This window comes from Cebus imitator, unplaced genomic scaffold (assembly GCF_001604975.1).
Source record: "Cebus imitator isolate Cc_AM_T3 unplaced genomic scaffold, Cebus_imitator-1.0 Scaffold161, whole genome shotgun sequence".
Taxonomy (NCBI): Eukaryota; Metazoa; Chordata; class Mammalia; order Primates; family Cebidae; genus Cebus; species Cebus imitator.
In genome coordinates this window covers 3,486,831-3,498,164 of record NW_016107476.1, presented here as the reverse complement: position 1 = coordinate 3,498,164, position 11,334 = coordinate 3,486,831, and the positions used below count along the sequence as shown (strand labels likewise).

The following is an 11,334-nucleotide window of genomic DNA, read 5'->3' as shown; positions in this document are numbered from 1 at the left end:
ACAGATGAATGAATTTATGATTTCAGAGGTTGTGCATTTATGAGGAGTAATGTTGTCTATGGTGTAGTTTAAGTCTCTAGAGATGAAAGTGTCAAGAGACCAGTAGTCTAGGGTGGTAAATAAGCTATGACATCTAGGAGTTTTGGATGAATAAGGAATGATTGGGAGGTGAGTAAAAGGCAGCCATAGGGAGTTGAGACTTGTGTATGGGGTTTATTAATGAAGAACATGTCACTTTGTAATTTCCCCTGAATCATTAAGTTATGCTTTTTTGATTTTAGTCAAATATGTTTTTTATGTATTATATACTCTGAATAAAATGTGGCAATCATACAGCATTATGACTATAGAAACTTTAATAAGGCTATCTAGTTGGCATATTGATTTCCCCAGTAATTCTGGAAAATGATATTTTATAGTTTATTTGCATATAAACAGTATCAATGATTCTGTGGAAGAGTGAAATACATTCACTTTGCTTTCTTAGATATAATATACATTTAAATTTAAATGTAGACCTTGACTCTTTCCTGTGCTTATGCAGATAAGACTTCCAGGGGATTATATTTTTGCACTTCCGAGATTTTGCTTAAACAACTGTATGCTCAGATACTCTATAGTTCTTATTTTGTGGAATTATACAACTAAATTCTTAATTTGCTATCTTAATTTTCTTGGAAGCAATAGAATGTTCAGGCAAGCCTTGGTTTAGCTGCTGCTGGTTTCAAGTTTGTGAGCTCATGAAAAAGACAAAATAGTTGGCCTCTGCAGGAGTCAGGTTCCTCAGTTTAAAATTAGAAATATTAGCAGTTGTGATCTAATAGAATGTTGAGTACCAAAAAGGAAATAATGTATTTAGCACTGTACTTGACCCGTATACACAGCAATTTTTAGCTGCTATAATTACTATTATGGTTGTTGTGCATATTCATATCTTTCTAGGGGAAGATACATACTGCAATCATTATGTTGTTTGTTTTTCTAAAAAATTTGAATAATGCTTTGAAATTAGATAAATAAAAATTGTACTATAGGGAGTGGCAATAAAGTTTAGTCAAGTAGGTAGAACTTTGCATTTAAATTCACAAACCATCAGCTAATCACATTTATGGTGGTTCCAAGGGGTTAAACACTCACTTTTGTTAGGAATATCAATTCTGCAAAACTGGAAATGTGATGACAATTACCAGAAAAAAATCTTGTGCATTTATAATATGTTACAATTATTTAAATTAAAAAATGTTATATAAATGTCAGATAATACTTTAGCAACTTATGATTATAGTTTAATGTGGTTTCTACAATGTTTTGTATTTCTCCTAAATAAGATTGCTATTCGTGATGCAAATGTTATCGACCTTAGGATCGGTGGAACTGCTCAAATTGCTGATGTAGAAATCAGTCCTGTGAGTATGTTACTTATTTGTGTGATGAAACTTTTGAGTGTGGTGATTTTTATTTGTTATGTTTCTAGTTAGTCCCTTTATGTTTAAAAATATTTTCCAATGTATGATTTTTAATTAAAAGTTACTATATGTAAAGTTAAAAATTAATACATGTCATATAAATGTGATGAAATAGAATACTGAATGAAGGTTTAGGAATTTACCACTGAACATAAGTATCAGAACACTACCAGTACCATTGAAATCATCTTCATTATGATCCTGTCACTTATAAGAGATAACCACTTGCCTAAAATGACACCACATAAATGTAAATATGAATGCTTTCATTGTTCGTTATTTAGTTTGTTTTGGAGCTTTATAACAAAGATGTACTATTTGTAGCCTTGGTGAGTTACTTTTACTTAAATATTGTGTTTACAACATTCATCTAAATGGTGTGTAACAGTATGTTAATCATCGTCATACTGCATAATAGTTGTTTCTGTAGACAACTATAATTTACATGCTCATTCAGTTGTTCATCCCAATAGGTGTTTCTGGCTTTTTTTTTTTTAATACAAAAACTGGTTCACTGTAGCTGTGAGCAGTCATATGCATATCTTCTGGGGTACATATACAAGAGGTTCTCTAGGAATGGAGTTATTGAGACATAGAGTTATGAGTGTGTTTGACTTCACAAGATTATTTCTAAAATTTCCTCTCTGATTTCCATTGCTCCAAATTCTATTGTTCTACAAGTTATATTGTCAGATTTAAATTTTGCCAATCTATTGAGTATAAAATGATACCTCACTGTGGTCTTGATTTGCATTTTCTGAGCTACAGTCACATTTATTTTTTAATTACTGTACGTGCTCTGAAAAAAACGTAGTTCTACAATTGATAAAATGCACACATACAGACACACACACACACACACACACACACACACACACACAAACACATAAACACATACATCACTTTGTTGTTGTTCTTGCCAGCCCTTAGGAATTACACCTGGACATACCTATTCAAAGAAACTTTTGATTCTTCAAAGTAGGGCCCCTCCATTGTGACATTTATAAGGCATTACAAACATCTTATGCCCTGGGAACATCACCATCAGAGCAGTTGCCATATTATTTGGGGGTTGTTTGTACTTTTGTTTTTTTCTCCCATTAGTAGTGTTAACACATATCACCATACTTGTGGGGAACTAAATTGAGGAGAAACTGATGATGAAGAGGTCAGCTGACTGCCTCAGGTAGGGGGCTCACTGCTAGTCTGCATTTAAATGGCATCACCAAAATTCCAGTGTATGGCTTTAACTTATCCTTTTATAACCTTTCTTTATTCAATTATGAAGGCATAAATCCAGGTAGACTGACAAATACTAAGTTAGGTTGTCCAAGACTGTGTGATTCCTGGAGATTAAACTCTGTAGTATCCACAGTGGTTATTTTTCCATTACTATGGTATCCTTCCTTGAAAAATATTAGATAATTTTGAGTCTTTTTTATCACTTTTTTTTCATCCTAAAGTCATTTTTGGCATGCTTTACGTGTTATGCTATAATTGAATAATTTATAGGATGTTACATTAATATAGTTTATCAATATACCCTTATTTTATAGGATTTTAGACATAGCTGACTTTAAAAAATAATATTCACACATCACTAGATATTTTTAGCAAAACATTTATTAACTATACAGTAATGGATATGGCATTGACTATGTGCCTTAATAACAATTAGGACATTTTGTTCACATGAGCATATATGCAATGCTCATTTGCATATATGCTCATTTTAATGGGATAAGAAGAGTGATTATTTTTTTACATATACAAAACATCAAACTTTCATTTTCCATTTTGAATTTTACAAATTTCACATATACAACTGGGTTGGCATTTTAAATGAAACAAATAGTAGCCAGTCTACCTTCATACGGAATTTCCCTCAATATTAGGATGCTATTATCTCAATCTCCTTTAAATGTTATATGTAATTCTTTTACTAAGAAACTCCATGGTATTTTAGTAACTCCTCTACAAGGAGAAATTCTAAAGAGTTTTGTGGTATAAGCACATGCCTGGGCTGTGAGCTACAGTTCAGATACACTTAATAAAAATGCCTTGTTTATTTAAGGTAGATGTCAGATAGGTGGTAGGGATACAAAAATGAATCACAATAAGGTCCAGCAGAAGAGACATATAAGAAAATAAGTAAATCAATGAATTATGTGATTTCATAATGTAAGCAAATATAAGAAACAGAATTGGTGCTGAGCACAGCATGATTAATTGTGGTTTATCCAACTGGGCTTTGAAGTATGTGTAATATTTTATTAGGCAATTGCAAGTTATAGAAAGGCTTTCCTGACAGAAGGGCCACCAAAAGGGTGAAGACAGAAGGGTGAAGCATCAGATGTTGGTTGGAAATGCTGTCATACAGCTTGCTGAAATATTAAGTGATAGGGTGAGAGTGGGGCTAGTTGAAGCTGGAACATGAGGCAGCAGAAGGCCATGGTGAGCTTTATGAGACCTGCTAATGAGCTTGGATATGGTCCTGTAGATCATGAGAAACCATCAAATTTTAAAACAAGAAGCGATGTGATCAAATTCTTAATTAGTTTAAATATGGCTTCGTTATGAAGGGGAGAGTTTGAGAAAGTAAAAACCTAGAAACTAAATGAAAAGTGATGTTTTACTAATTTCATGCCGTTACAATATGGAGAATAGGTGAAGAAAGGGGAAGAATTAATAAGATTTATTAACTCATTACATAAAGGAGGCATATAGGAAGTGGGGAAGAGGAAGGAAAATGTGACTAATTTTTTATAGAGTTTGCTTTGCAGTTAATAATTTCCTTGATAAACATAACATTGCAAGTTTTAGTTTGTATTTTCATAAACTATTATTATATTTTCTAATTATATTTTTAAAATTTTAGGAAGTACTTAATTTCACTGGCGCCTATGTTGGTGGTACGCAGACTATTCCATTTGTAATAAAAAACAAAGGTGTAACACGTGCCAGAGTGGAGTTTAATCTAAAAGACTTTCCAGATTTTTCAATGGATCTTAAAGACAAATCAGGTATATGTTTTGTACTATAATGGTATTATTGTAAAAGGAAAACAGTTTTAAATTGCCCTGAGGTATAATTTCTAAAAATAATTCAATCAGGGGAAGTTATTCTTAAATGTTTTTAAAGACCACTGCATGTTTTTCTTACACTCTGTAACTTATCATGGTTTTATTTGTAGAAATACATCATTAATATCAAAACACTTCGGCAATACATGAAATATAACCATTCTTATTAGTGGGTTAAATATGGTAAGTTAACTATGTTGTGTATAAGTATATACCTTAAATGAACATAAAATTATGAATTATTTATTTTAATTGCCCAATAATTTTAGATAAATGTCTTTGGGGAGCTATCTCTATATGTTTGCTTATGTATTAGGTATCTTTATGTTAAATTAGATTTAAATAAAATATGAATTTTTATAAGTGCATTTTATCTGTTTACTCCATGGGTTGTCAAAATAAGACCTATGGGCTAAATATGACCCAACACCTGTTTTCATAAATAAGATTTTATTAGAACATGCACAGACCCATTTGTTTGTATAATACTTATGGCTGTTTTTATGCTATTCTGGCAGAGTTGAATAGCTGTGACAGGAACCGTATATCTCACAAAGCTTAAAATATTTACTATCTGGATTCGCACAGAAAGTTTCCTAAACATTGGTTTAATTATATGTTATTCATTAAACATTTGTTGAATCCCAATTACAGGCAAGATAGTAGAGTTTTGGTCCATAAAAATAAGTAAGATCTTACACATCCTCAAAAAGTGAACAGTAAGTATATCAGTGAGGTAATGGATATGCATTTATATTATTTATAGACTCTTTCAGGCATCAAAGATCTGACTCTTCCCTGATCAATTTTCACTGGAAAGGGAGGCTCCTAGCTATTCCAGGCACTAAGATTTAGTCAATTACTTGACCCTTCCCTTTATTCCTATTTATATTCGAGTATGACTGTAGCATGCTTCTTGAACTTTGGAGCTATGTTTTAATGAGTTTACTGTCACTGTTTTGCTGATTGAATGTATATTTGTTCCACGTATAGACATCAATTTTGGTAATTAGAATCTTGGTATTTAGAACAATTCTTTACCCAGCATCTTCACATAGCCCTGCACAAATATTTCAGAAATTGATTTTTGATTGTTATGAACATATGTACTTTTTCATCTCTTACAGAGGAATTTAAAAACCCTGCCCTTCCTTATATATATTCTTTGGAAATAGAGGGAAATACATCTCTGGAATGCGGCATGTCATTTTCTCCGAAAGAAGTAAGTTTTCTGTTTTCTATTCTTCATATTACTGTAATTATGGGTAATCCTAACCAATAACCTTTTAAAGATCACTCAAGATTTATTTGTAGAGGGTTTTTCTTTCTGATTTGTAAGCATGCCTGTGTATACCTTAATTTAGTAAAACAATTACTGGAGGTTTTGGCTCATGCTGCAGAGTGTCTCAAGAGGAGCAGAGGGCATGTACAAGGGACCTATGATTGTATGGTCTTTGTTATACGATCTGGAAAATTCAAGATATTACACATTTTGAAGGAGACTAAAGTTTAGGCTAGCTAAAAAAATCACTTACATTCCAGGCAGTTGGTGCTTTCTACTTACATTTGAGTGGTGTATGGCCTGTGAACCACTACCTGAAATTATCAAAGACATGTTGTGAAGATTTAAGAGGAGTTGCTATGATATTGGCTCCTTTTATATTGTACCCCTTGTAATTTAGTGATTTAAAAACAAACATAAACAGACAAAAACCTATTCTGAAATGTGCCCAGAAGGAAGAGATGCTACTGGTCAGGTTTCAGGAGCCAACTTTAGTAGGCTTTTGCTGCATAGATCCTCTAACGGAAGTACCCAAGGAGAGAGCTTCTCTCTACGTATGATATGAAAGTGCATATTGCTGTATCCTTCCAAGCAAGAATCAAACTTCTATGTGGGAATCAGAGTATAAGATTCTTATGTCAAAACTTTCTTTTATAATATTCCAACATAGCTAGATTGATTCTACTCAATAGGTATAGAATAGAATTAAGTGAAAGTAACTAATAACACAACAAAATTGTATTGAATGCTACTAAATACTATCTTTAATAATCCAATTGTTAGTAATATTATTTTTACTAGATTAAATTTTATTTTAGGAACAATGTAAGCTGTTAGTTGGCTTTCAGGCAGAAAAATAAAGTTTCAGAATGAGTGTAGATATTAGAAAATGATAAAGATTAATTTTGCTTTTTTATGTTCAGTACTTCAGTTGAGATAAGTTTTATAGGTTTTGTGTACATATGATTCACATGGCATGCTATTGGCTACAAGTTCATTCTTTTGTCTATTCTAGTTTTAGATAAGCATAGTAAAGGAAGTAGTAAAGGTTGCTTTTCTGACATCAAAGCAAATTAAAATCCTTTTATCTTATATATAAGGTTAGGTGTACTCAGATGTGTTATACTGTTCATTTTCCATGGATTTGGTGTGAAGTAATTCTTCATCCACATTCATGAACAGTGATATTTAGGTAGATAACAGTCCAGCAAGGTTATCAAGAAAAAAAATATTTGATTTTTAGAAAATCATCGTCAGAATATTTATTTGGCCTCATTTATGTTATCAAATATCAGAAACTAAATTTTATTTAGATTTTCCTTTTATCTTTTCTGCAAAGAATTTTGCAGTACATAAAAATATTGTCAAACTATTTATTGAATAATACAATCTCTAATTTGTTTATTTAATTCAGACAAACTGTAATTAACAAGGTAGTTTGGATAATTTCAGAGGATGTTTATCTTTTTATTTTTGCGGCATTCTAATATTTTTCAAAGGCTACTCTTCTTTTTCATATCCTATTTACAAATATTGTCAGCATCAACTTATATTTTAATCTTAAATATCAATGATATTCTCTTCCTGTTTATTAAAGTTTGTTGTCAAATTTAAGTGGGGAGCTTAGAAAAGCAGAAAGAAAAATAGTTCTTTAAATTCTAATGCTTAATAATGACCAGAGGTGATATTTGGACATACCTATATTTCTCTTTGTCTCCTCCTTCTCTGTACTCATATTTCTACATTTGTATTTTTTTTCCAAAGAATACTTTTTGAGTTATTTTTAACCTACATTTTTTGTACTGATTCCATCAATTAAAATGCAATGAATGGCTTTCTGTGTTCTTAAGTATTCCAAAAGCAATTTAATTTTATAGGGATAATGCATTGTATTATCTTATGGCTATGCTATGTCAGGGTTATTTAACTAATTCCTTTCATTGTACACTTAGGATTTCTCCTCTCTTTTGGCTCTTAATAATACTGTTTTTAAAAAGTTCTTGTAGATAAATGTTTGGTTTCACATTATGCATTTTTACTGTGTATTACTAGAAGTTGAATACATAGGTCCAAATCTACGCACATATTTTGGACTTTCAATACGTATTGTCAAATGGCTCTACAAAAAGGTTGTATCAGTTATATTACTGACCATTTTTCAGTGCACAAATTTCCTATTACTTCATTCAATTTATTTCCACATAGAATTGTTTTCTTAATTTCATTTTTCGATTGTTCTTTTCAAGTGTACAGAAAAGCAATTGATTTTCAGCATTGATATTGTGTTCTGCAACCCTGTCGAACTCATTTACTAGTTTTAATATATTAATGGATTCCCTAGAATTTTATTTTTTTAAACTTTTAAGTTTGGGGATACATGAGCAGGTTTGTTATATAGGTAACAGGTTTGTTTTACAGATTCTTTCATCACCCAGGTATTAAGCTTAGTAACCATTAGTTATTTTTTATGATCCTCTTCCTCCTCCCACCTTCCACCATCCGATAGGCTCAAGTGTGTGTTGTTCCCCTCTATGTGTCCATGTGTTCTCATCATTTAGTTCTCACTTGTAAGTAAGAACATGTGGTATTTGGTATTATGTTCCTGTGTTAGTTTGATAAGTATAATGACCTCTAACTCCACCGATGTTCCCACAAAGGACATGATCTCATTCTTTTTTACGGTGGCATAGCATTCCATGGCTTATATGTACCACGTTTTCTTTATCTAGCCTACAATTGAAGGGCATTTAGGTTGAGTCTATGTCTTTGCTATTGTGAATAGCGCTGCACTGATCATATGCATTCATGTGTCTTTATGGTAGAACAATTATACTTCTTCGGGTATTTACCCAGTAATGGGATTGCAGTGTTGAAGGGTAGTTCTGTTTTTAGGTCTTACAGGAATCGCCACACTGTTTTTCATAATGGTTAAACTAATTAGACATCCACCAACAGTGAATAAGCGTTCCTTTTTCTCCACAACCTCTCCAGCACTGTTAGTTTTTGACTTAGTAATAGCCATTCTGACTGATGTGAGATAGAATTCTCCATATGTAGTAATATGTTATCTGTAAATAGAGAAAGTTTTAATTCTTCCTTTCTATTCTGGATACCTTTTACTTTTTTAGTATCTGATTTCTAGAACTTTTAGTGCAATGTTGAATAGAAAAACATCTTTGTCTTGTTCCTGGAAGCATATATTTTAGACCTTTAATATAAATTTAACAACAGTTTTCTTTTTTTAAATTCCCTTTATTAGGTTGAGGAAGTTCCCTTCTATAGTTTGTTGAGTATTTTTATCTTGGAAGACCTGGATTTTGTTAATTTTATTATCCACTTTGATTGCCAGGTTTTTGTCCTTTATTCTACTAATATAGTTATTATATTGATTGAGTTTTTAATGTTAAACCAACCTTGCTTTGTGAAATAAATCTCACTAGATCATAAGATAGAATTATTTTTATATATTGCTGAATTCAATTCCTTAGTATTTTGATGAAGGTTTTCACACCTATACTTATAAGGAGTATTGATCTATAGTTTGTAAGTCTTATTTTTTTTCTTGTGATACCTTTGTTTCAAATATCAGGCTAATATTGGCTTCTTAGAATGAATTGCAAAATGGTGTCTCCACTTCTATTTTGGCAGTATTTGTGAATGATTGAATTAATTATTTAAATTGGTGTTATATTTCATCATTGAAGTCATCTGGTCATCAGATTTTTAAAAAATATATTGATTTTAAAGTAGGTATTGAAGGGACATACCTCAAAATAATAAGAGCCATCTATGACAGACCCACAGCCAACATCATACTGAATGAGCAAAAGCTGGAAGCATGCCCCTTGACAACCAGCACAAGACAAGGATGCTCTCTTACCACTCGTATTCAACTTAAGTCCTGCCCAGAGCAGTCAGGCAAGAGAAAAAAATAAAGGGCATCTAAATAGAAAGTCAAATTGTCCCTGTTTTCAGACGACATGATTCTATATCTAGAAAACTTCACAATCTCAGCCCAAAAGCTCCTTAAGCTGATAAACAACTTTAACAAAGCTCCAGGATACAAAATCAGTGTACAAATCACTAGCATTTTTGTGGGGTGGAGACAGAGTCTCATTCTGTCACCCAGGTTGGAGTGCAGTGGCATGATCTCAGCTCACTGCAACCTCTGCCTCCCTGGTTCAAGCAATTTTCTTGCTTCAGCCTCCTGAGTAGGTGGGAATACAGGCCTGTGCCGTCATGCCTGGCTAATTTTTGTGTATTATTTTAGTAGAGATGGGGTTTTGCCATATTAGTCAGGCTGGTCTTGAACTCATGACCTCAGGTAATCCGCCCGTCTTGGCCTCCCAAAATGCTGGGATTACAGGTATGAGCCACTACACCAGGCCAAAAATCACGAACAGTTTTATAAACCAACAACCAAGCCAAGAGCCAAATCAGGAATGTAATTTCATTCACAATTGCTACAAAAAGAATAAAATATCTAAGAATATAGCTAACCAGGGAGGGATATTTCTTCCCAAAAGAGGAGAAATGTGTATTCACATCAATACCAAGACTTTTATGTGAATGCTCATAGCAGCATTATTTACAATAGCTTAAAAGTAGAAACAACCCAAATGTCTATCACCTGATAAATGGATAAACACAGTATGGTATAACCATATGCTAGAATATTCTTTGGCAGTAGAAACGAACAAATTGCTGATATGTGCTCCTCGGTAAATAAACCACAAAAATGTTATTTTAAGGGAAAGCAGCTAGATACAAGAAGATACATTTCGTATGATTCCATTTACCTGAAATTTCCAGAGAGACAATCTATAGAGCAGATGAGTGGTTACCTGGAGTTAGGCAAATTGGCATAAAGAAGCCTTGGGGGTGATGGAAACATTCTAAAACTTAATTGTGGTGATGGTTGCACAATTCTATAAATTTACTAAAAACCATTTAATTGTACCATTTGGTGAAATATATCTCAATACAGCTGTTAAAGGTATAAAAAGGTTATTAATTTAATCTGCTGTGATAGGCCTGTATTTATTAAAATTTTCTATTTCTTCTTGAGAAGTTTCATCTAAGTTATCTAATTTATTGACATACATGTATTAATGGTGTTATTCTTTTTATTTCTGTAAGGTAGGTAATAGTTTAGTTCTTCTTTCGTTCCTGATTTATAAAATTGAGCCAATCATCTTTTTATCTTGGTCAGCATATCGAAAGTTTAGTCTGTTTTGATAATATTTTCAAGATCTAACTTTTGGTATTTCTGATTTGCTGTATTATTTTTGATTCTTGTTTTCATTCATTTCCATGTTATCCTTTATTATATATATTTTTCTGTTTGATTTGATCTTCTATTCTTATTTTTAATTGTGGAATGTTAGGGCATTGATTTGAGATATTTCATTTTTTAAATATAGGTTTTACAGCTACATACTTCCCTCTAAATACTGTTTTACATTTATAACAAAAGTTTTGATATGTTTTGTTTTCATTTTTA

General features: G+C 32.1%; 1 protein-coding gene across 1 annotated transcript in view; it reads left to right on the top strand.

Annotated features, from left to right (window-relative positions):
• Window positions 1-11,334, top strand: part of LOC108314792 (cilia- and flagella-associated protein 47) — a 161,682-nt gene that overhangs the window by 2,611 nt on the left and 147,737 nt on the right. Inside the window, exons 2-4 of the mRNA XM_037743965.1 lie at window positions 1,329-1,406; window positions 4,345-4,489; window positions 5,677-5,771. Of these exons, the coding sequence (XP_037599893.1) occupies window positions 1,329-1,406; window positions 4,345-4,489; window positions 5,677-5,771 (318 nt within the window). The remainder of the gene's footprint in view (window positions 1-1,328; window positions 1,407-4,344; window positions 4,490-5,676; window positions 5,772-11,334) is intronic.